The sequence below is a fragment of the Mus caroli genome, unplaced genomic scaffold (assembly GCF_978045245.1).
Source record: "Mus caroli unplaced genomic scaffold, Mus_caroli_1 scaffold_13, whole genome shotgun sequence".
In the NCBI taxonomy this organism is placed as follows: Eukaryota; Metazoa; Chordata; class Mammalia; order Rodentia; family Muridae; genus Mus; species Mus caroli.
This window is the reverse complement of record NW_028227268.1, coordinates 65,031,568-65,057,354: the sequence shown is the minus strand read 5'-3', so window position 1 is coordinate 65,057,354 and position 25,787 is coordinate 65,031,568. Positions and strand designations below refer to the sequence as shown.

General features: G+C 45.7%; 1 protein-coding gene across 5 annotated transcripts in view; it reads left to right on the top strand.

The window, feature by feature from the left end:
• Positions 1 to 25,787, top strand: part of Larp1 (La ribonucleoprotein 1, translational regulator) — an 89,227-nt gene that overhangs the window by 45,169 nt on the left and 18,271 nt on the right. For 4 of the 5 annotated variants that reach the window (XM_085830003.1, XM_021177320.3, XM_085830001.1 and 1 more), the window contains exons 2-7: positions 22,996 to 23,057; positions 23,295 to 23,360; positions 24,098 to 24,272; positions 24,871 to 24,999; positions 25,078 to 25,284; positions 25,386 to 25,548. In XM_085830003.1, coding sequence (XP_085686129.1) covers positions 24,149 to 24,272; positions 24,871 to 24,999; positions 25,078 to 25,284; positions 25,386 to 25,548 — 623 coding nt within the window. In that variant the 5' untranslated portion in view covers positions 22,996 to 23,057; positions 23,295 to 23,360; positions 24,098 to 24,148. The remainder of the gene's footprint in view (positions 1 to 22,995; positions 23,058 to 23,294; positions 23,361 to 24,097; positions 24,273 to 24,870; positions 25,000 to 25,077; positions 25,285 to 25,385; positions 25,549 to 25,787) is intronic. The other variant, XM_085830002.1, reaches the window with a different exon arrangement.

Sequence of the window (25,787 nt, the reverse complement as noted above, 5' to 3'; positions counted from 1 at the left end):
GTTTGTAGAGGAGGAGACTGCCACCTCCTGGGAACAGAGAGTGAGGAAGACACTGGGCACATTTCCAGTCACCTACTTCAGCTCAGTCTCCACTAACTAAAGTATTTCTAAAGTCTCCTAAAATTGTGCCACACCTGTAGGGGACCTTGTATTGGAACCATGGCACTCAACCTACTAGTACCAGTAGGTGAAGGTGAGTTTAGCTGAGAGTGTGCAAGAGTTTTGCAGGAGCCTGGCCCAGAGACTGGTGTTTTACTTACTCTCCCGGCCTTGGATTTGGCCTTTTATTTTGCTTAACAGGATATTGTTGAAGCCATTCTTCCTCTTGATCCAGCATCTTCTATCACTTTTCCTAGAATTTGGACCTGTGCATAGAAAGTTGCTGTCACATCTTTTAACTGGTTTTCCTCCTGACCCTGCCCTCTGCTGGTTTATCAGAGGTGAACTTAACCTTGTAAGAGTCTGGGTGTGGTGGCCACGCATTTAATCCCAGTACTGGGGGGGTGGGGGTGGCAGAGGCAGGCAGATTTCTGAGTTCGAGGCCAGCCTGGTCTACAAAGTGAGTTCCAGGACAGCCAGAGCTATACAGAGAAACCCTGTCTGGAAAAACAAAACAAAACAAAAGAAGCTTGTAAGAGGCAGGAGGAGGATTTACCAGTGTGACATGGAGGAGGAGGAGGTCGGATATACCTCGTGGCAGACATGGACTAAAATAAACAGGTTAAGTTAGATTTTGTTGGGAGATTAAAAAGGGAAAAAAAAAAAAACACACCTTGTAAGAAGCCCAAATGGAGGTGGGGTGTGTGCATGTGTCCCTTCACCTGCCCAATTGATTGCCTGTTTTGAGGTCAGAGGACAACTTGCAGGAGTTGGTGTTTTCCACTATGTGTGTCCCAGGGATGGAAATCAGTTCTCCTTTACCTGCTGAGCCATCTCATGCCTCCCCACCCACTCCAAATTGTCGCTCTTGAAATTTTTAGATGAGCCTGGGTGCTTTGTGGTAAAACTGTCCATTTAGTGCTTTGGTACCTTTCCACAGCTTCAGATTTGTTGCAGACAGGTCTCCTTTCCTATGTATGAGAAAAAAAAATCAGTTGGCATTAATAGCATAGTCTTGTTTTGGAGTTAAGTCCTATCATCTCAGTGACCTTATGGTTAAGTTTTGGTGTAGGTGTGGGGGAGCATTAGTGGATTTTGACTTGATCAGTTGGTAACTTTGAACAGTGTCCCCAAGTGAATGTAGCAGGTGCTCAGCTCCCCTCCCCCACTAACTATTGAATAGTTAGGTGGTTATTTCCTGAAGACCCTTTTGATTCAGAAAGTTCCTAGGCTCTATTAAATAGACCCCACCTTCATATTAAGGAGAGTCTTTTATCTGAAAGAAACAGGTCAGAAGTGTGGTGGTGAACATCTTTAATTCTGGATCCAGAAGGGAGGCAGAAGGATTATCATGAGCTAGAGGCCAGTTTGAGATACTGTAGCAAGAGCCAGAGTAGGTGGAGCTACAGCCACACCAAAAACAAACAAACAAACAAACAAACAAAGTCTGGACAGCAATGGCAAGTGAATGTGTCTCTTGAGATTGAGATAAGTATGGTCTACATTGGGTATTCCAGTAGGGACTTTTGAAACTCTGTGTTAAAAAGAAGTCACAAAGTGTCTGCCTGTGTCTACATCTCATGCCCAGCTTTGCCTCCTGACAGCTAGCTAGCTTGCTTTTTTTGTTTGATTTTTGTTTTGTTTTGGGTTTTTTTTTAGCCTTGGCTGTCCTGGAACTCACACTGGTCTTCCAGGCTGGTCTCAAACTCAGAAATTCGCCTGCCTCTGCCCCCCAAGTGCTGGAATTAAAGGTGTGTGCCGCCGCTGTCCGGCTGACAGTTTTAAAGTTGCTTTAAGGATAACTTTAAAGGAATCATCTGTATTTTAAAATTGGGAAAATGCTGTAGTTATGGTGGCACACATACAGGCTTCGCTGTAATCCCAACACCTGGGAGGCAGAGACAGGCGGATTTCTCTGAATTTGAGGCTAGCTAAGACAGCTAGAACTATGTTAGAGACCCTGTCTCAAAAGATCCACCTCCAGACAAAAAGTCTATAAACTATCTGTCTAAGCGTAGGGATATCCAACTTTGCTTTTAAAACTAAAAGGACAGTGTGTAAAGCTATGCTGAATTAATTGTCTCTGATACTGGGTGAGAGCCATGGTCTGCACCACTAGCCAGTAGCTGTCTACTTGCAACCCACTGCTAGGCCCTGCAGGCCCTCAAGTTTGCATCCTTCATGAATGAGGCTTCCTCCTAGCATGAGGCCTGTGAGTCCAGATACTGTGCTTCATCATAAAAAGGAAGGGAAACCAAGGAGTAGCCTTGTAGACAGTTGAGAGGAGTTGTTAGATGAGACTCGAAAGCTCTCCCATCTTCTAAGGGAGAGCAAGTGTGGTGAAGACCTGATACTAAGAGCATTGTGACCTGCGGCCCTGGAGCGAAGCTGGGGATGAACTTGCCAAGGAAATTGTTGTGTTAGTTAGCAGGTAGCCTTTCCATTTCTGTCCCCTCTGGTGGACTGGGTATATAAATTAGCATCATTGGTTTCAGTCTGTTAAAGCCCCTTGTACGCCTGTTATGTTGTAGGTGTGAAGAGGACTATACAGGTGTTAACTCTCACAATGGAAAGGGGAAAGAAAGATCCTGAGTAGAAAGAAGCCTTGTAAAGTGTGATCCTGTTTAGGGAAGGGAACCAAGGCTTCTTGGAGCATTTCTCTGGACAGAGGCTCCTCCTGGCAGTGCTGTTCTGTGCTCCCTGTAGTAGGGAAGGTAGGAAATGACATAGGGGGTTTGAAAGATCAGCTGCTAGATCAGCTGTGCATCTCACTGAAAGACTTGAGAGACTTTACTGTATTTCCCCACTTCCTTTCCTGCTTCCTGTGAATGGAAGTGGTTGAGTCACAAGGTCTTTCAAGACTTTCCCATTAGGATTAAGTTTGCTATATCAATTGAATCAGAAGTTAATACCCTGGTTGTTGAGATCTTATTTAGAGACTCAGATGGGACCAGCTTTCTTCCTCAGAGCTACACTAAGTAAGGCAGTGGGACTCTTAGGTGTGTGTGTGTGTGTGTGTGTGTGTGTGTGTGTGTGTATATATATATATATATATATATATATATATATGGCATTGTGATCTAGGTTTCAGGTTTGTGTTCAGGTAAGATGGACTGTCCTAGGTGGTAAGTAGCAGACAGTGATAGGAACTTGGAAGGATTCTTAAATCCCATGTCTAGTTCAATAGGATCATTCCTGAGAATCCCCTTCTGGCCTGAACATGCAGGGCTGGTAGAAGCTAGGGTCCAAGAGTTAATCAACTTAGCAGAATCGGGGCAGACCTAAGAGGCTCACTAGTATCCAATGTTCAGGCTTGTTCACACAGGCCCCATGGCTTGAACTTTAACCATTCATTGTGTGACAGGAACTGCTTGGCTCCCATCAGTTTGAACAGCCTACTAAGAGTTAGGCCTTGGGAATTCTGCTGTGCACTAGATGGAGAGGTCTGGCCTCATTGTTTACATTCCCACAGGGAAGTAGTGAACTACCAATTATCGTTTCCTGCCTAACATCACCTCCCAAAACAGCAGCTCAAAGAATCAGCCATCTTGAGGGTGTGGTGTACAATCCTGTTATCCCAGCTACTCTGGAATCAATTTTCATAGGGAGGTATTGGGCAGAGGCTGTTAAGGTGTTGGCATGATCCGAAGAATCATTCTAGCCAGAGTGCAGTCAGCATCCTCCAAGGACAGAAATGACCTGTGTAGATGAGGAGGGCTCAGCTTTACAGGGGGCTCTGCACTCTGTTGTGGAGGCTGGAGAGCAGTGGCTGCAGCATATGCTTTGAGATTCCTCAGAACCGTGGAGAGTGCTGAGTGGGGAGCAAGGTGGAAGCAGAAAGGCCTGCAGGAAACGCAGGTAAATCAGAGTCGAAACTAAGAAGGAGCTACTTGTAGCTGAACATTCATTCTTTGCTTCCCTTCTCTCCTCCCCCCCCCCCCATTTTGATACTTAGTAACAAAAAATGTTCCAGACAAGGATTGAGCCAAAATTACAAGATAAAGTAAGGGTTAAAGTTGTTTTTAGCTCTGTTTCTTAGAGACTTTAAGCAATCTGAAAGTTGTTTTGTTTGGTCTAAAACAGGACTTGAATCATGGTATTCAAGTGAGATTTCAACAGAAAAATTTTCTTTTGTCTTCTGTCAAAGCAGAACGAAATCAGAATTTTCATTTGTACCTGTAAGTTAGGAAATGTGTGGGCCTGGAGAAGAAGGTTCAACCAGTTAATAGCACTCGCTGCTCTTGCAGAGGACCCCAGATGTGCTTCTTGCAGCCACTATGGCTGGTTCATGGTCTTTGTAACTTTAGCTCCAGGGTATCTAATGCCCTCTTACCCTCTGAGGGCACTGCACTCAGTGAGTATACACACATTCATGTGAACACATAATTTAAAATAAAATACATCACTTCCCTCCCCTCCCCCTCCCTTCCTCCCCCCTCCTTCCCTCCCTTCCTCCCTTCCTCCCTTCCTTCCTGTTTTTTCGAGACAGGGTTTCTCTGTGTACCCCTGGCTGTCCTGGAACTCACTTTGTAGACCAGGCTAGCCTCGAACTCAGAAATCCGCCTGCCTCTGCCTCCCGAGTGCTGGGATTAAAGGCGTGCGTCACCACGCCCAGCTAGGACTGGATTTTTAATCTTCTCTCCTGCTTCTGTTTAAGATAGGATGTAGCTGTGTAACCTAGACTGGCCTGTAACTCTCTTGAGTAATCCAGCCTGACTTAGAATTTGTGATCCTCTCTCATCAGGTATGTGCTGTCATGTCTAGAGAAGGACTTGGGCAGGAAAGCTGATACAGCCTGTTTTCTGGTCATGCTTGGGTTGTGGGATGTCTGCTTACCTAGATTCTTTGTGTCTTTTTCACAGTTAGGACCTGGTTTCATTTAAATGATTCTAGAAAAGCTCCAACCCACATTCTTTGTTCATCTGATGATACTTCTGACAGGCTCTCTGGTAAAGTGCCCCTTTAGCACATCTGAAGTCTCTTTTTCTGCAGAAGATCTGTGGTTGCAGCCTTTGGCTTCAGCTAGGGGTTGTGTGGTCCTGGTGAAGCTCTGTGCCCTGGGCTTGGTGGATTACACAGAATCCTCTGTAGGCAGGTGGAAGGTGTGGAATCTGTCCTCTTGCCTTCCCTTTGAGAAGTATGTGAGAGTGGTCTTTATCAGAGGGTTGCTGTGAGGCCCACTTGACTTGGCAGGATGGTTAAGTTGTGAGTCAGCCTCCTGGGTTTCTTTTTTTCCTTTCTAATTTTTTTGAACCAATTCACTGTTTCCCTGTGGCTTGCTGCCTTTTACTTCCTCTTCACATCTCAAGTGCCTAGGAGCTGAGATAGTGATGCCATGCCAGTCAGACAAAAGCGGCATTGGGTTCTTTGGTTCCAGTTCTCTTGAGCTGGTATCTCTCTACTTTCACCTGCTTGTTCTCATTCCCCTGATGGGTGGAGGTGGAATAAGATGTGGATGGGTAGCTTAGGATACCAGCAGTAAAACGGCAGAGAGTCACAAGTCCTGGGTACAGTATGGAATGATTATTGACACCCCCCCCTTAAAATTATTTATTTTAAATCGTGTATGTATTCTTGCAGAGGCCACCTGAAAATTTGAGGAATCTAACTCAGGACTCAAACTCTAGTCCTTTGAAAGAGCAATACATATATTCTTAACGGTGGAGGTATCTATCCAGACCCAGTGACCCAGGGTCTTAATAGTTTTCTGTTCCTCTCAGGACAGAGCCTACTGTGGGTTGTTGTTAAAATGCAGCCCTGGTTGTCATGGATGGTTGTCACTAGGCCAGACTGACTTGGAACTTTACCTCCCAGCTACTGTGATTAAAGGCATTTGCCACCGTGCTGGACCTTGCTGTGGGTTTTGACCAGCTAGATAAGACTTTTCATTAGTGGACCCAGAGCAGGCTGAGATGAAAGCATGGAATCGCCAGTTCTAACTTTGGCCTTTTCTCATTCTCACAGTAGGTGTTGTGTACAGATTTAGCCAAGCTGTCGTGCCTCTGTCAAATCTTAATTCATTAGATCTGCCTCATGAGACAAGGTTGCCCTAGAGATTCTGGTTAAAGAATTGGAGTATCCAACTTGAATGCTTATCAGACCAGAATTCTGAGCCTCCATCAATATCCCATTTGTTATCTCCATTATCTCCATTAATTTTTACCATAGTTCTGAATATGATCCTTACAAGAAAATGAAGCTCTAAGAGATTCAGAAATTCAGGTTGTGCAGTAGTGAGTAGCTGAGGTTTTCCTGTAACACTGACTGACTCTGGAGACAGTGCCATCCCCGTTGTTGCCTAGCCTGTGTTCTTCCAGACCAAACTTCCTACAAAACTTAAGCTGTTTCTGGAAGGAAGGAAGGCTTGAGCCTGGAGGCCCCACTTTTCCTTTGGCAGGCTAGTCTCTGGGCATAGTGGGTATGAGGAACTTTGGATCCTGCCACGGAGACTTGGCCTTTCTTCCCCAAGAGCTACTCTTTTTAGTTATACGGTAGGGAGGGCTAGTGACCTTGGGACCTGGTCTGGAGAGTGGGAAGGATGGGGTGGTTCTCCAGGCTTTGTGATGTTCTGTGGGCCACCAACTGTTATGTGCTGGGCCTTTTAGCTTTTTGAAGTGGAAAATCTTTTTAAAATCAGGCAATAACAACTCATCAAAAATGTCCAAATAGATTTTAGCAAAAGGGAAACCTTGGCATTGTGTCCCACCAACCACCATGAGTACTAGTAAGCACCAAGAGGATTACATCTTTTTCTAAACCAGTAGTGCCTGTTAGAAATACAATACAGTGGGCTGGAAATGTTACTCAATTGGTAGAGTGCTTGCTTAGCAAGTATGAGGGAAGTTCTCTAGCTTCCAGCAGGTTTGGGAGAAGGAAGGTAGGAACTCTATTTAGTCAGTGCTTGACAGCTGTAGGGGGAAGTACACACACCTGTAGCCCTCATTCTTTCACTGCCCTTTTGTTTCCTTAAGCTCGGTGGGAGGTCACAGAGTCAGAATTGACATGGGCTGAGAGAAGCCTGGCAGTGTAAGCATACCTCTTACCTTTGCTACCTTACAGGACCAGTGTTCTTCCATACAGACCTGCTGCCTTCTCAGTTCCCACAGCCTTTGGAAGTCTCTATAGAAGAAATCAGTGGAGGGCGGCAAAAGGCCATCTGTGCTTGTCCAAGGAATGTCTCCAAACCCCCAGTACACCCTTGGTAGATGCTGACCAGCAGGGCTAGAATAGGTAGATGGGAGACTCCCCTGCATGGCTCCCTGTGCACTTCTGCTCAGCCTCCAAATCAAGATGCACAGGAGCTAGTTTCCTTGTTGCTTTGTTCTTTTGTTCTCAGAGTGAAACATGTTAGTTAGGCTGCTTCCCTGAGCACTGTTTACCTTTGAAGGAGACAGGTAGTTTGCCCCTACAGTGACCATGATAAGTACCTGGAAAGCATGAGTGGCTGTGAGCAGTGTAGATGCTGTTGGAGCAGTGTAAATGCTGGAACAGCCTGTGAATTCTGTGCCCCATGTGTCTTTGGGTTGCAGTACCAAGGCTGGCCATCCTTGCCCAGTCCTAGTCTACTTACTATACTGTGAGAAGTTACACTATGTGTCAACTTCTCTTCGGTATGTTGCTTCCCCACATAGATGCTGTGATGAAGGGTCTTTGTGGGGCAACTTTGAATCGCCCATAGGCTAAAAGGGAAAAGATAGCTGGTGACTGAGGGTCTGCCAACTTGTTGGGCTTAGGGAAGACAGCCTTCTCCAGACTTGACTCAAGCCCATTCTTGATTATCACCATCATGCCTGCCACTGTGAACCAAGTCTGCACGCTGGGAAGAATCTCTAGGTGTTTGCATGCTTTTTTTTTTTTTTTTTTTTTTTTTTTGCTATTTTGTTGTGTTCTTTTTTTTTTGGTTTTTCGAGACAGGGTTTCTCTGTGTAGCCCTGGCTGTCCTGGCACTCACTTTGTAGACCAGGCTGGCCTCGAACTCAGAAATCCGCCTGCCTCTGCCTCCCGAGTGCTGGGATTAAAGGCGTGCGCCACCACGCCCGGCTTGTTGTGTTCTTATATCTCTAATCTCTACCCCCCTTCCAACACTTATTCTACCCTCATTTCTAACAACCCCTCACCACTAGGAAAGAAAGAAAGAAGGCTAGGAGGAGAAAGGGGGTGTAGACCTCTGTAGGCTACTTCCTGTTGATTAGGGTCCTCCAGGTTTCTTGGGGCAAGTCCAGTCTTCATTGTCAGAATATCCAGCAAATCAGCAATCCAGCAACAGCAAATGTAACAGCAGGGGGTTGTAGCAGCTGCCACAGGCACACTTATAGCTCTCACATTTGTACCTTCTCCAGAGCACCCAGAATTAATCCATATACAGCTGGCAAAAATCATACCCTCCCTAGAGCACAAGGCAGTTATAGCTAATGCCTGTGGACAAACTGAAGCAGCTCCATGTCTCACACCTGAGGTTAAAACAAAAACATTCACATAACTGGGTTTTTAAAGAAACCAAACCTCTCGCTGCATCCAAGGATCAAGAGTTGGCTGAGGTCTTTTGTCATGAGGAAGGATGTTGTTAAAGGCTGCAGTGGCCTACCAACTACTTTGTCCTGCTGGAGGTTGGGACAGGTGATCTAGGACAAACCAGTCCCAAGCAGCTCATCAACCACTGTCCAGGTCTTCAGAGTGCTTGGCTTGGCTTCTGCATTTGTTCTATCTGGTTTTTCATCCAAGTCTTAGAAAGAGCCCAAGCCTAGAGGTTTTTTGGTTTTTTTGTCCCCCCCCCCTTTTCTCCCCCTCCCTCCCCCGAGACAGGGTTTCTCTGTGTAGCCCTGGCTGTCCTGGAACTCACTCTGTAGACCAGGTTGGCCTTGAACTCAGAAATCCTCCTGCCTCTGCCTCTCAGGTGCTGGGATTAAAGGCGTGCGCCACCACTGCCCGGCCCAAGCCTAGAGTTTTAAGTCTTTGTTTTAGGGCAGAGTGGACCTTGGATGGAGACAGCACTGATCTATCTCATTGTTAGCTTTGTCAGCTCATACCAGTTCCTGTTTGTGGCCTGTCACCTTTCCCTAGTACCCAGGCCATCATGTGCATCAATACCTGAGAGACGAGCACTGCACTGCTCACTGTAAGACTCACATTGGCGGCCGCCGCCTCTCTGCCCATAACAGACATAGATTCCAGACTGCTTTTGAGCCTGAGATTCTTTTTAAAAAATAAGTATATTTAATGAATGTGAGTGCTCTGTTCTTTTTGATTTTTCGAGACAGGGTGTCTCTGTATTGCCCTGGCTGTCCTGGAACTCACTTTGTAGACCAGGCTGGCCTCGAACTCAGAAATCCACCTGCCTCTGCCTCCCAAGTGCTGGGATTAAAGGAGTGCACCACCATGCCCATTGAGTGCTCTGTTCTTATTCACACCAGAATAAGGCATCAGATTCCATTACAGATGGTTGTGAACCACCATGTGGTTGCTGGGAATTGAACTCAGGACCTCTAGGAAGAGCAGCTAATGCTCTTAACCATTGAGCAATCTCTATAGCCCCGAGCCTGAGATTCTTTAGAGCAGTACCAGGCAGTAGCTTGAGCCAGTCACAGATAGGGTAAAGATTATAAAGTCTCATGCTGGACTGGGGACTGCCAGTTAACCATTGGCAGGAGCCCAGGCCTGGGATCTTAAAAACAGTTAGAGCTGGCAAACTCAGCCTAGAGCCTAAGGAGTGTTGGGTGAGAGGTTTATCACTGAGCAGCATCCATCCATGGTCCAGTTCACTATTGAGACATGTCTGGAAAGTCATGGCTTAGTACTGTGGAGTATGAAGACAGCAGCTTACTCAAGTGGGATAAGATGTAGTGGTGGTAGGTGAGGAATTACTTAGTCCTGGTCATTAAGGGTAAGGAAAGGTAACAGCCTCCATTAAATTCTCCCCTGGGCCCGAGGGTAGGGCCCAAATGCATGTCCTGCCTGGCTTTTCACTTTCCCATTTCCTGCCTCCTTTTTTGACATTTCCATCTGTGGGCTCTTCAGCTTCCTGCACCATCTGTGTCTCAATTTTGCTCCTGGAGGAAAAATTGTCTAGGGATTTGGTTTTTTCTTGAACCCAAAACCTTGCTGTTTAGTAGTAGGTCATGGGGGATTGATTGCCTTTGGGATAACAAGAGCTTTGACTCTGCCTAGCCCTCTAACCCCCCCCCCCCCAGTAGATGAGATAATTTCAGAGAGCTGAATTTCTGGTGACTGGCCTCATTTTCTGTAAGACTTGAAGGCATAGCCAGGTATGGGGTGCACACTTCAATCTCAGCATTCAGGAGGCAGCGGCAAGAGGATCTCTGGGAGTTCAGGGCATCCTGGTTTACACAGTATGTTCCAGGATAGTCAGGGCTGCATTGAGAGACTGTCTCAAAGCAGATAAACAGTGACAACAAAACACCTCCAGGCTTAAGCTTGAAGTTTCTTGGAGACAGGTGGGTTTCTGAGTTCGAGGCCAACCTGGTCTATAAAGTGAGTTCCAGGACAGCCAGGGCTATACAGAGAAACCCTGTCTCAAAAAACAAAACAAAACAAAACAAAAAACTGGCATTTATTTTTTTGTGTTGCAATCGTGTTTTTAGATCTTTCTTACTCTGTGCTCTTTGGTTTTAGCTTCGAACCTGTTCTAACTAAAATGGGACTTTTACAGTGTATATTGTAAAGGTAATGCATAAAGGCTTATTCCAGGAGGCCTGATTTTTTTCTGGAGTAAGTGCTTAGTAAACAAACAGTAATAGCCATTATTTTAAGGGACTCAGGCATGAGCATTGAGTAGGCAGACAGCAGATTTGGAGGGAAGAGAAGGTAGAAAAAGCTATAAGGATGACACAGGTGGACAGTGACTTTTTAGAGAGCTTTCATTCTCTTTTTATATTATTCATTTTACTACTTCTTCTTCTTCTTCTTCTTATTATTATTATTATTATTGGTTTTTTGAGACAGGGTTTCTCTGGATAGCCTTTATTATTATTATTATTATTGGTTTTTTGAGACAGGGTTTCTCTGGATAGCCTTGACTGTCCTGGAACTCACTGTGTAGACCAGGCTGGCCTTGAACTCAGAAATCTGCCTGCCTCTACCTCCCAAGTGCTGGAATTAAAGCACCACTGCCCGGCTATTTTTATTTATTTATACGGGTACACTGTAGCCCTCTGATGTACACTAGAAGAGGGCATCAGATTCCCTTACAGATGGTTGTGAGCCACCATGTGGTTGCTGGGAATTAAACTTAGGACCCCTGGAAGAGCACTCTCTCCAGCCCCAAGCTCTCATTCTCATTGGACAGCCACTGTTGGGAGGTTGGTGTGAAGCTAAACCTCAAACCTAGCCCAGATTTACTCCCTGTGACCTTGTGTCTGTCACAGTCTTCAGTTCTAAAAGGCTCTGCCTTCTCAACCTCACCATCGTTTATTCCAGGAGCTGAAGTACACACTGGCTGCTAAATTCCTCTTCCTTGACTCTATGCTCCTGTCATTAAACTTCTTCTCTTGCAAATGTGAGCCCTTAGCAGTGCTGGAGACCAGGCCCTTTCTCTATGGAAGGGAATCTATTAAAACAGGAAGTTCCTACCGCACACCTCCCCAGGTGAATTTTGAGGTCTGGAAAGAACCTATACCTACCTGTATTTGATCCTTAGACCACAGAAATGCCACGGCACTGTATATCTCAGTGGTTATATTTCCACAGCTGTGTGTAGGCTTTTTCACTCTGGAATCTAGTTGAGTGTCAATGTTGGGAGGGCCTGTTTCTGTAACAGCACCACCATAGTTTTGTTTTCTTTTGAGTTTGTGTACCTCTCGCTGTCCTGGAACATGCTGGCCTTAATTAGCAGAGCCCCCTGCCTCTGCCTACCAAGTGCTGGGATTAAAGATGTGTCACTACCACCAGGTGCACAACTCCACCATCTTATTAGTATTAATTTTAGAAGCTCTTAATATACAGAGCTTCTAATAGGAGGCAGTGTTCCTCACCTTCTGACCCGTCATGGAAGCCAGGTTTAACACATAGCATAGAATAACAATAATAATGTACTGTAAACTAAAAAGAAATAACAGAATAGGGATCCAGCTTTACCAGCTCCTGGCATAAGAAGCCCTGATTTTAAAATGTCAAAGGTTGTGGTTCCAGGTAACCTCTGCCAAATTAATCTGTTGTTTTAAAACCAAAGTAAGTGTCCAGTCATGTACCAGACTCCCTTGCCTTAGAATTGCACACGTTGGCATTGCTTGATTAGCATGGGTGACAGTGTCATTACCAGTGCTTCTGCTGCTTCCCTTTTTCTTCTCTGATTGTTTTTTTGAGACAGGATCTTATTATGTAGCTCTGAACATACTGGAACTAAGGGATCTGCCTGCCCCTGCCTCCCAAATGCTGAAATTGCAGGTGCACACCACTATGCCCAGCAGATACATGTTGCCATCATTCTGAGCAGAAAGCTCTAGAGAGTAGAATGAATAATCTACATGCTGATAAAACTTCTCAGATGGTATTTCTTCCACTCTTTTGGGGGGGGGTGGTGGTGAGACAGGGTTTCTCTGCATAGCCCTGGCTGTCCTGGAACTCACTTTGTAGACCAAGCTGGCCTCGAACTCAGAAATCCGCCTGCCTCTGCCTCCCGAGTGCTGGGATTAAAGGCGAGCGCCACCACGCCCGGCTTTCTTCCACTCTTGAAATTCTTGCCAAGGTCTTTAGTTTCAGAGGAAGATTGTCTTCCCGGATAGATGACTGCTGTGAGGTAATCAGTGTGTAGAGTAAATACCATGGAGAGGGAAGTCTGGAAGGACTGTAGGTAGGAGTGGGTGTTCTTGCCAAGTGTTCAACTACTTTTGAGTTTGGACAGAGGCAGTGGGTCTCACCTCCTGACCCCTCGTGGAAGCCAGGTTTAGCATATAGCAAAGAACACCAGGTAAGTTTGGGCTTCAGATAACTGAATCTTATGAGTTTTGTCCTGACTATAGTGTAGGGCATAATTAGGGCATAATTTAACAATTCTCAGTGCCTATCCTACATTCAGATTTAACTGGATGTCTTCAGTGTGCTATCTGCCTTTTCCTGTTTTCCTCTTTCTATTTCCTGGAAGATTTGAGAATTGCTCAAAAGATATGAAAAATTGCTGCTGTGGCCCCCTGAGCTTATTTCACAGCAACAGTCCTGTGAGTGAATATCATGCAGTCTCAGCGAGCTGCCTGCCTGTGCCTGAGTTTATTATCAGCCGTTGATGTTCTGTTGCTCACTTAAAGCTTACCATGCTATGGGTACATAAGATGTATTGGTTAGTTTTGACCCATCTGCCCAGGCCTTGTGTGTTAATGGTGGCTGTTAGCACCTCAACAGCCATTCCCTGCTGATGCCCCCAGGTAGTTCACAAGCTGCAGACTCTTCAGGATGCAGTGAGGATTTTCATTTCCTCTTCAGTTCTAGTTGGACAGGTTGAATCAGGTGTCAGTGTACCCATTCCAGTAATCGGGACAGAAAAAGTCATTTCTTGGAGAGTGGTTCACACGTGCAGAGGCTGAAGCAGGGAGAATTGATACCAGCCTGGGCTCCCCCCCCCTATTTTTTATTAATATGTATGAGAGAGAGATCCTTTGCCTTTGTAATCCCAAGTGCTGGGATTAAAGTGGGTCACCACCACCACACTGATCTCTCCACCATTGGTCTCTCCACCCCCCACCCCCGATTTCTTAGACCCTGTTTCAAAGTTTAAAAAAAAGTTTGTAGTACTCTAAGCAGTTGGTCATCACCAAGCAGAAATTATCTATGTTAGGGTAGCACCATCCGGGGGACAGTGACCGCGGAATCCAGCTTGCCGCAGAGTACCCCTTTTGTCTATGAAATAGGATGGGGCTTGAAAGTGACCTAGGAAGCTACAGGAATATAGCTCATGGAAGTGTTTTTAGGAACGAATTTTTTTAGGTAAGGATAGTCATTCGTGCCTTTGTCTTTCATCCCAGAACTCATGAAGTGGATCTCTGTGAATTACAGACCAGCCAGGACTACAGAGTGAGACTCTGTCTTCTCTCCCCCTCCCCCAATGTCTGCCCCAAAAGGAATGAAATTTAACAGGTGGCAGTCATCTGTAATTCTAGTAATTGGGAGATGAAGACAGAAGAGTGAGAATTCTAGCCTGAACTACCTGAACGGGTATCTCAAAGATCCTTCCTCCAATAAACAGTGACTTAATCAACATGTGTAATTTTGTAGTTTGCTCCTACAACAGTAAGTCAGTGTTGGAGCAAGGGGAACACTGCGGGCTTGGTGGTGGTGTATAGAATTGTCTAGTGGGCTTCATACTGAAGCCTATTGCCTGGGGGTTGGTTGTGCTGTTTGACCTACTACACGCTTTCCCATAACTGGCCCTGAATGCTTAGATTGGTGTGAGAGGCCAGCTGTGTGGCCTGGATGCGTGATTGCAGTGTGAAGGAGCACTTAACCCTATCCCAGAGAGTTGAGAAGTAGTCATGTTTGGACAGTATTTACAGCAAGCTTTTGACACAGAGACTGTAATGCTGGATGCTGGGGACCTGCATCCTCAACAGTTCCACTCTTAAGACCCATGGCCTGCTTGTGAGGCAGAATGTGCTGGGCGGAGACTACCTGGGTTTTAGTCCCACCTCAGCTACCTGTTGTTGAGTGAGCCTCTTTGAGCCTTGGTTTCCTTGTCATTATCATCATAATGATACCCACTTCTTGAGTTTGACATTTGTAGGATGTATGAGCTGGTGATGATAATGGTTTCACAGGCTGAGTGAGTTAGAACCTGGTCTAGAATTGCTTTCTAAATTGTATCTTTTTATGGGCAGTGGTGGGGGAGGGGGCTTCTGAGGAGACTGCCTTGAGACTTCACTATGGTGAAGGAAGGATCAGCCACTCTGCTTTAGGATATATTCAGTGTGAAGGAAGTCTTTGCTGGGAACTAGAAGGTAGCTGGTAGCATCCTTTGGAAGGGAATCAGTTGTGTGTTAGAAGATATTTAACAGTCTTTGCATAAGTCAATGTGCAGCTGAAGGTTGCTGATTTGACTAAAGTCCAGTGTGATCTTCAGGAAAGGCCGATCAGGGAGCTGGGTTTCAGCCTTTTATCATTAATCAGCTCTTGAGTAGGACTTCAGGGACTGGTACCAGCTGTTGGGGGGTGGCCATAGCCACCATTGGGCTGTATGGTCCCTGTTTGGGCAGGAGGAGTGGGAACACTGAATGCGTGGGTCACCACAAGCTAAAGATAGTCTGGCCTGGCAGACATCACGTGATTGCTTTCTGGCCTACCCTTAGCCCGAGGACGGATGCACTGTGCCACAAGCTGGATGTTGGCCTGCAGCTTCTTTTCTGCAGGGTTTCAAGTCAGTCTGACCTTCTGAAGCCCACCTCTTCCTGCCCACAGAGTCCCTCCTGATTTTATCTGCAGACCTGGGGGCTGGATGGGAGGGACAGGGTAGAGAAAGTCCTCTAAGAAGTGGCAGCCAAAGCCACAGAGAGCTCATATAAGGTATGGAAGCTAATTGGACATTCTTTTTGCCCTGTAGAGAAACCTCCTATTGGGGAGTTGCTTAGGTTTGTAGGGATGGGACAAAGACAGAATTGTTTGTCCATCTTTAGGTTTTAACATGACTCTACCCAGGCTGGCTTGGGAGGGAGAGGCACAGGTGTGTCACCCTCCCTTCCCATAGCTTTACTACCTTTTTCATAGTCAAAGGTCTGGGCTGGGGTAAGGCAGAAAGAACCGTGCTCTGGTCCAAGATTTGGCTGAGGAGTCTTTGTGAGGCAAAGTCTGTGGTGGAGGATCTGGATGAGGCTAGGGGCTGATGAAGGCCATCACCATTTGACCTTCATGGTCCCTAGCTTCGTTCCCACCCTTTGATGGTGGTTAAGGCATAACCTTTAGAACTCACACTCCACATCTTCTCCTGCTGCTTGACTGCTCTGACCTTGGCAAACACTTGTAGCAGATGTCTTGATTTTCTTGATAATGGGACCACTGAAAGGAACTCATTTGACTTTAAGGATTGTGAGATCCATGTCTTGCTTAAGACCTAAGAACCTCACACCCTGCTTGGGATGAAGTTTTTTTTTTTTTTTTTTTTTTTTTTTGCCTTTTCTGTTATACCTACATAGAGCATCAGCTTTTAGTGTAGCTAAGGAAGATGGTGTTGGGATGGCTGGCAGTGCTCTCACAGTCATTCATCTCAGGGCCTAGGAGAGCCAGTAATGTCTAGACTACTTGTTCTGTCATCACCACCCCCCACCCCCAAGAAGGCTCAAACTAAAGGCCAAAGAGTCTTGTGAGGCCAGGACCAGAGCTAGTCATTGTGCTTCCTGTTGTGAAAACAGCCTGGTCCCTGCACTCATCAGGAACTCTGTTGTCTAGAGAGGTCCCTGGGTGGTTAACATGTACTGTGTCCTGAAGAGTGCCTAGTAGAGAGGGTCTTGACTTCACTCATGTTCTGGAGGTCTCTAAAAAGGACAATGATTTTGGCTAGGTGGGGGAGGCACCGCTGGAGGTAAGGGTGGAGGGTATTGCTGGCTGGTTTGTGAATCTTTCGCAGCCAACCCCAGCAGTCCTGTAAATTCAGCCTATAAGACACTGGTCTTTATTACTAGCACTGGGTAAATCTGGGACCTCCCATTTTGATCCCATTCTGGCTGGCCACCCACTTATTCCTGTATACTTAATTAACTAGCTTATCCCATCCTTCCTTCAGTACTGGTCCATAATTTCAATCTACCCCTACCCATTCTTTGTGCCATGGCCTGATAGGGTTGGATTATTTTATACCTTCTTCACCAAAAACCGTAAGTACTTCCTGGGAGGTTGCAAGTAACTCAGGAGACTCCCAGCCCTTTTTGGGGTCGTCGTCTTTGGTAGCCTTTGCACCAGGTCTATATGGGTTTAGCCCCTTCATTGGATTGAAGGGATTCCTGGAGTCCTAGGTTTTCTTCCTTTTGCTGAATGGAAAATTGAATTCTGGAAATTGAATGGACGGAGCCCTAGGCCTTCTTCTCTAGCGAAGTAGAGCTTTTATACTAAAGCTGTGGTGGGTTCAGTAGTCAGTAGTAAATGTCCCCATATTTTCCTATTTAAACTGTAGAACTCTGGAGGTTTTCTTCTTTCCTGGGGAGGGGAGTGTGGGGATGTGGGTGGCTCCTTGCCACAGGTCTCTGCCGTGGAGACAGGCTTGAGGTGCTGTGGGCCATCTGATTTGTATTTTAAGGTGGGAATTGAAGCTGACAGTTTTAGAGACCTGGAATGGTGATCCTCTCATGGAGAGATGATTTGTATTTTAAGGTGGGAATTGAAGCTGACAGTTTTAGAGACCTGGAATGGTGATCCTCTCATGGAGAGATGATTTGATGGTCTTTTTCTCTGCTGGGGATGAGGGTAGATACTGATTTCTTAGAGTGTTCAAATTGTAACATTTAACATTTGTTGAGTGCCTTTACTGTGTGCTGGGCACTCTGTGGTTTGTTTGCTTAAATCAGTGGGCCCCTGACATCAGTATTACCTCCTTTCACACAGAGGTCTAGACAAGGGGTGCATTCCATGTGCTTAACGGTACCATCTGTCTTTCCTGGGTATTTGAGTAAGTACACTGGGAAGTGGAGGTTCACAAACATTCCTTCTTGATATGCCCTGCACTGTAAGGGACTTTACCCCCCCTAAAGCCCACCTTGCCATAGCTCCTGCTAATAATGCCTTGCAGCACCCACTCTTGGTCCTTTCTTCTGCAATAATGGACTCTTGTGTCCTTCACTCAGGAAAACAATTTTAACAGAGTGAAAAAGAGTTTGCTATGTAGATAGCTTCAGGAAAAAGCCCAGGTGCCCCCTTTGAAAGTAGACTGTCCTTCAGAGGAACCTTGATGTGCTTCTTTTTGCTTTGTTTAAGTTTTTTTTTTGTTATTTGTCTTTTAATTTGTAATGTGCTTTCTATTAAATTTTTACTTTTCATTTTTTGCCTTTGTTAGTTTTATTCAAGACGGGGTTTCTTTTCTTTTTTTTTTTCATTTATATACCGCATTATTTTACTAAGGAATGCATCCTGAGAAATAATTATTGAAACACACAAATACATCTGAGCAAAGATAATATTAGAAAGCTCATGAAATCTAATAATAGGACATTGACTGAACAAGTTAGAAAAGCAAGACATACATGGAACATCACCATTTAAGAGAACATGTGATAGTATGAAAATGTTCATAATGCTTTCTATGAACAAGTATGTTATAAAATATTGTAGAATATTCCCCAAATTTGCAACATGTAGTTAACCAAAGGACTAAGAAGGTTAAACGCAAAATGCTAATTAGTTTTTGTCTTTGGTACAAAGAATTAATATTTATTTTTTATTTTTTTTTTTGTGGTTTTTTTGAGACAGGGTTTCTCTGTGTAGCTCTTTTTTTTGATTTTTAATATTTTTATTACATATTTTCCTCAATTACATTTCCAATGCTATCCCAAAAGTCCCCCATAGCGCCCCCCACTTCCCTACCCACCCATTCCCATTCTTTTGGCCCTGGCATTCCCCTATATTGGGGCATATAAAGTTTGCAAGTCCAATGGGCCTCTCTTTCCATTGATGGCCGACTAGGCCATCTTTCGATACATATGCAGCTAGAGACAAGAGCTCCGGGGTTCTGGTTAGTACATCATGTTGTTCCAACAATAGGGTTGCAGATCCCTTTAGCTCCTTGGGTACTTTCTCTAGCTTCTCCATTGGGAGCCCTGTGATACATCCAATAGCTGACTGTGAACATCCACTCCTGTGTTTGCTAGGCCCCGGCATCGTCTCATAAGAGACAGCTATATTTGGGTCCTTTCAGCAAAATCTTGCTAGTGTATGCAATGGTGAAGACGGGGTTTCTAACAGCCCTGGCTGTCCTGGAACTCACTTTGGTGACCAGGCTGGCCTTGAACTCACAGAGATCAGATTTCTTCAGCTTCCTGAGTGTTGGGATTTATGGCATGTGCCACCATGCCCATTTTAATCCTAATTGTTTCTTTTATGTTTATGAATGTTTGCCTGTGTGAATTTCTGTGCACCATGTATGTTCAGTATCCATGGAGACCAGAAGGAGACATTGGATTTCTTGGAGTTAGAGACAGTTAGGTGTTTGTTTGTTTTTTGAGCCTCCATATGGGTGTTGGGAATTGAACTTGGGTCCTGGAAGAGCAGCTGGTGCTCCTAATCATTGAATCATCTCTGCAGCTCCTTACTTTATTTCTTTGTGTGTGTATAGCACACATATTGAGGCTAATTGCAGGAATCAGTTCTCTTCTTCAATCATGTGGGTCACAGGTGGTGTATGCCTTTAATCCCAGCACCCAGGAGACAGAGCCAAGGTGAATCTCTTGAGTTCAAAGCCAGTCTGATCCAGGGCTGCACAGAGTGGGGAAACAAACAAACAACAACAACAACAAAAAACCACACACAAAACACAGTTGACTCAGTTCTTGCTTGGCTGGACCTGGTCCTCTGAGACGAAGGTCATTTCATCCTCTTCTAGGTACCTGGCAGCCTCTAATCTTCATGGAGGAGGAAGCCATCCTAGAACTTGGGCCTGCGATTTCATACTGACCCTATAAGCCCAGACTGGGATGTCTGATTGGAAAAAATAGAAAAGGGCCCTAAATTACAGTAAGAAGTGACAGTTAGGAGAGACTTTCACTCATGTCCAGTAAGAGGGGACCTTTTTCTACTGCCAGTGGATGTCTGGGAATCCATGCCATTTCTTGGAAGAGAATGAAGCCTTTTAGTTCCTAGCTATTTCTAGAAAATCCTTCCCATGTATAGCTGGAGTCCCCTGCCTACAAACAGTGGGGTTAGAATTGTTTTCTTTTTCTTTTTTCTTTTTTTTAAGATTTATTTATTATTATACATAAGTACACTGTAGCTGTCCTCAGACACACCAGAAGAGGGCATCAGATCTCATTATGGGTGGTTGTGAGCCACCATGTTGTTGCTGGGACTCGACCTTGGAACCTTCAGAAGAGCAGTCAGTGCTCTTACCTGCTGAGCCATCTCGCCAGCCCTGAATTGTTTTCTTATATAAGTGACAGTGATGTGTCCTGAGCTTGGCTTGGGTGACTGGTGGCAGGTAAGGCAGGTAGAGGGCTGACTTGGCTTGGTGCAGGATGGACATTAGGGTCCTGCTGCCTTGGAGACAGTCTGAGGCTCTAGCAAGGAGCAGGAAAAAAGAACAGGGCACCATAGTTCGTTCCTCTTGGTGGAACTCTGGGATATAACTCTGATAAACTCTACCAGGACTGTTCTGTGTGACCCAGCAGGCCACTCTGTGCTCTCATCACATGGATGCTCAGATAGGAATGAATGAGCAGGCTCTTCTAGGCTTTCTCTCTGTACTGGGGACAGAACTTGCAGTCCATGACCATGTTCTGCTAAGATCTCAGGGTGATCCCATCAGTACTGTTCAGTTTTGAGAATTTTTTTTTAAAGATTTATTTATTTATTATATGTAAGTACACTATAGCTGTCTTCAGACATTCCAGAAGAGGGCGCCAGATCTCGTTGCGGATGGTTGTGAGCCACCATGTGGTTGCTGGGATTTGAACTCTGGACCTTCGGAAGAGCAGTCGGGTGCTCTTACCCACTGAGCCATCTCACCAGCCAGTTTTGAGAATTTTTATAAGAAATAAGCTGGCCAATGGAGTATGCATCTGGAATTCCAGCTTGGTAGGCTGTGACAGGGGAATTGCTGGAATGTAGAGGCTGCTTTGGGCTACAAACAAGACCCTTCCTTAAAAAAAATTTTTTTTTAAAGATTTATTTATTATATGTAAGTACATTGTAGCTGTCTTCAGACACTCCAGAAGAGGGCGCCAGATCTCGTTACGGATGGTTGTGAGCCACCATGTGGTTGCTGGGATTTGAACTCTGGACCTTCGGAAGAGCAGTCGGGTGCTCTTAACCCACTGAGCCATCTCACCAGCCCCCTTAAAATTTTTTGAGAAAATAGCTTTAAAAGGTTTTATTACATTGATTGATTGATTTGATTGATTGATTGATTAGGGGCCAGTAGGGGAACACCATGGCATGCCTGTGGAAATCAGAGGACAGCCTGTGAGAGCTGATCTCTATTTCCTGGTGAAGTATGTTTCCCTAGACCAAGAAACTTGAAAAGACCAGTGTCTGGAAACTTGCTCTCTTTTTCAGAGGTGATTTTCAGTATACTTCACTTCCAGTCCTTGTGCATGGGGTTCCTGTTGTAAACTTTGTTACTAGCCCTGGGGCTTGCTTTCCTGCTAGCATGTATCAATGCTGTTCAGTACATGAAGAAATGACTCCAGTTATCTCCAGTTATAGCTCAGGTGGGCACTGCCCTGGCCCTGGGCTGAATTGGATGAAGATCTTTTTATTTTTTTTGTAAGATGGTCTCTGTGTATCCCTGGCTGACCTGGAACTTGCTTTGTAGATTAAGCTGCCCTCAAATTTCCAGAGATCCTTCTCTCTGCCACCCGAGTGCTGGCATTAAAGGCATCTACCAGCATACCTAGCTCCGGTGGAGATCTTTATTTAGACCAGTCAGGGAATTACTAGATGTTCGGTGTCTTATCTGGGTCAACCTTGGGTCAAAGGACAGTGGTTTTCTTGCAGCTGAGATTTTCTAGTTTTCTGTTGCTTGGCACTACAGGATGCTGTGGGCTGGGCCCAACGACTCCAGCTATCAGAAGGCATATGTCTACCATTAGGGGGCAGTGGCTCCAGTAACAGGCCAGAAGCCAGGAATGCATTGACTTCACAGTTAGGAGTTGAGCAAGGACACTTTCTTCTCATTAAAGGAAATGGTCTGATGAAAAACCTTCTTGTGAGGCCAGACAGATTTCTGTGCTTGGAAGCTGGGGCAATCCCTGACCTGGCATGGCAGAAGAGGGAAGTAAGAGCAGACTCTCAGGAGGTATTTCTTCCTGGGGATCTCTAAAGGAGGGAGGAACAAGACACCCTTGGTTTTCAGACCCTTATCCAGGGCAAACTAACCAGAGTCACTTCTTTTAGAAAAGACTTGCACGTTGTGTTCCTTAAAAGCCATCTTGATCTTTTGGAAGCGCGACTGTATGCATGCTCCTCTGTTCTATAGAAAACAAGTGAAGTCACCTTCCATTGTGTCTGTCTACACATAACCAAAGATTGTTATATTCTAATGGCTATTGTGAAAGTGGATGGATTTGGTGATTTCAGTACTGTTGGAGCCGAAATTGTGAATAGCTCTTGCCTCACTTATATTATTGGGGTTAAATTTAAGCAATGAAACAGGCCACGTATGATGGCATACTTGGGAGGCAAAGTATGTGCACGCGCGGGGGGTGGGGTGGGGTCTCTGTGAGTTCAGCAGTCTAATCTGCATAAGTTCCAAGCTAGTCAGGGCTGCACTGTGAGATGCTGCCCAAAAAGATGGAACTTTAGAGTCAAATTGTAGTTGTTACTAGCCCTAAATAGTATGTCCTCACTGACATGTAGTTCTTGCTTCAACTACATGTCAGTGAGGACAAAGCAGGCCTTGGTATGGCCCTGGAATTGTCTATTTACATATCTTTAGCTTCCTTTTCTTTGGGATTACAGAAGTATATAGAAGGGCTCGATTTCCTTTCCTTATAGACTTTGCCTATAGATTTGGAGCCCTGAGTTGCAGTGTAGATTTGTTTATGGCCTTGAGCCTCAGTTGGTCTCTCATAAAACTTCAGACTTTAGACTCTAAAAGGGTTTTTCCACCTCAGAGTTGGGTTGGGCACCTTGGCGGCTAGGCTGTCAGCTCCTATTGTTGCCCTTTCTGCTGTGGGTCCTCTGGAAACCTGTAGGTGCATGGTGGGGTGCACATGGTAGTGCCTTAGGCTCTGAACAGCTGATTGTTTTTCTTTGTTCCCACAGAACCTTCTGCTCCAGCCAAGGTGGTGAGGGCAGCTGCTCCTAAACCGCGTAAGGGCAGCAAGGTAAGGATCGGGGGGATCAGGGGAGCGTCTCCTGTGCCTGCCTGTGGGTGATTCTTGTTCTAGTAAGCACTTCTGGCCCTTCTGTAAAGAGCATGGAAGCGTTTTATGGGTGCCAGTACATGGTGTCTGAGTGTACACACTGATGTGGCCCCAATCTCTAAAAGGAACTAGAGCTTGGGTGTGGAGCGAAACGGCAGGCAGAGTAACCCTGCGGCCTTCATAGACTATACCTTGCAGGTTGGTGATTTTGGAGATGCAATCAACTGGCCTACACCTGGAGAGATAGCCCACAAAAGTGTGCAGGTGAGTGTGAGAAGGGGTTGGCAGGTTCAGGTATTCTTTATACAAACTTTGTTCAAGAGCCATAAACCTCACCTTTCTTGATTTTTGAAAAGGAGTAGTCGGTGGGCATAATAGTATACTTCAGAAGTCTCATCTATTCAAAAGAAGGTTAAAGAGGGATGACTATGCCTATTCCAAGAGTTCAAGGCCATCCCGTGTAACGTAGGACACCAACTCCCTTCAATTCTGAACAAACAAATGAAGGCTAATTATATAAGATGGATGGCAGTAAAATAATTAGGAATTACCATCATGTGAGCCTTTGCCTGGTTTCAGTGGTGGCTCAGTGGGTTTAGGAAACAGCTGTGTTATAGTTTTCCAAAGCCCATATTTTTCTATTACTGTGCCAAGTTTGTCTATGAGTAATTGAAAAAAAAAAGATGTTGGCACTGGAGGCACTGACTCCAGTTTGGGGGAGTGTGTTTAGCTCCCTTAGACTCCATCAGAAGAGACTCTTGATCAGATCTGTTTCTCTCAGCACTTTTGTTCTGAGCTAGTAGGTCCCTTATGGTAGACCAACATCTTTTCCATCCCATAGATTTAGGTAGCTAGAAAAATCAGTTGTCCCTCCTTGATGGCTGGTATTGCCATGTCTTGTGGTAGTATCATCTGAGTATGAAAGTTAGACCTTAGGGTATATCTAGTGTAGCCTGCCCTCATACCTTCCCAGTGACCGCATGTGTCCTTGCCTCCTGTAGCCACAGTCCCACAAGCCTCAGCCTGCTCGAAAGTTGCCACCCAAGAAGGACATGAAGGAGCAAGAGAAAGGAGATGGAAGTGATAGTAAGGAGAGCCCAAAAACCAAGTCGGATGAATCGGGGGAGGAAAAGAATGGGGATGAGGACTGCCAGCGAGGCGGGCAGAAGAAGAAAGGTAAGTGGCATAGTCGGGACCTGGGAAGTGTGCCTTTCAGAACTTTGAAATGACCTAAGTTTGAGCTGTTGGAGGATCTTCAGGCCAGGAGGTTACTGAAGGCCAGGTGTACCTGTGTGCTCAGCCTTAGTGTGTCTTCTCTTAAGCAGGCTTTTATATTGCTGTTTCTAAAACCTGAAATGATACAGGCCTGACTGCTTTTTCTCATAGACAGACCTATTCTGTCTGCTGACGAGGCTTGAAGTGGCAATTCTAACTCATTCAGCACAGCAGCCTCTCTGCATCCTAGATGGTTCCCTGGTTCCTGCTCACTCTACCTAGAATGGTCCCACAAAATTGTCACAGGCAGTGATGTGGCACATGTGTGAAGGGAGCCTGGAAAGTTAGTTTTTATTCAGGGCTCCAGAAAATGAGTCTTACACCTAGAACCGCTGGCCTCCTTATTTTCGAGATTTAAACAACAAAAAAGAGGTCTGGTGCTTGGAAAGATGTGCCTATGGCTACCAAATGAGTAGTTAAGCAAGAATTTGGGGGGAAGGAAAAAGCCATGTCTGAGGGGCCTGCCATGCCTCGCTGACATGCTTATGCCGTCCCTCAGGGAGCAAACACAAGTGGGTTCCATTGCAAATAGACATGAAGCCTGAAGTACCCAGAGAGAAATTGGCCTCCCGTCCCACTCGCCCACAGGAGCCAAGACATACACCTGCTATCCGTGGGGAGATGAAAGGTATGCACGGCCTGCTATGGAGGGTCTGGATGAGGAGGATATCTGAGGATTTACCAATTGTGTTCCTCCTTACTATAGGATCTGAACCTGCTACCTACATGCCTATATCTGTGGCCCCACCCACCCCAGCCTGGCAACCAGAGACCAAAGCGGAGCCTGCCTGGCACGACCAGGATGAGACATCGAGTGTGAAGAGTGATGGGGCTGGTGGGGCGCGGGCTTCCTTCCGTGGCCGTGGACGGGGGCGTGGTCGTGGACGGGGCCGTGGACGGGGTGGCACTCGAAGTACGTGAGGCCCCTTTGGGCTCCGGGATGTCCAAGGGAGTGCGGCATGGGGAGTAGGCGAGATTCTTCTCTCCCTCTAATGATGCCCGTGTCTCCTGTAGCCCACTTTGACTACCAGTTTGGCTACCGAAAGTTTGATGGTACAGAGGGGCCCCGCACCCACAAGTATATGAACAACATCACTTACTACTTTGACAATGTCAGCAGCAATGAGATTTACAGTATGGACCAGGAGCTGCTCAAGGATTATATCAAGCGCCAGATGTGAGTGTGCAAGCTTTTCTGGGGCCATGCTGGAATGGGGCCCAGAGCAGGGTCTAATGCATGACCATTGGAGTAGCCCTGTTGAACTGAAAGATGGCTTTCTGTACTTTGACAGAATTCTGTTCATTACCACTTAGGAAAGTAGAGACTACCACTAACAGGCAAACACCCTGGCTCCCGTCTGTAGCCAGGCTTTTTCCAAGTGTTTGTAGGCCTTGTTCTTATCTCTCATGACTGTT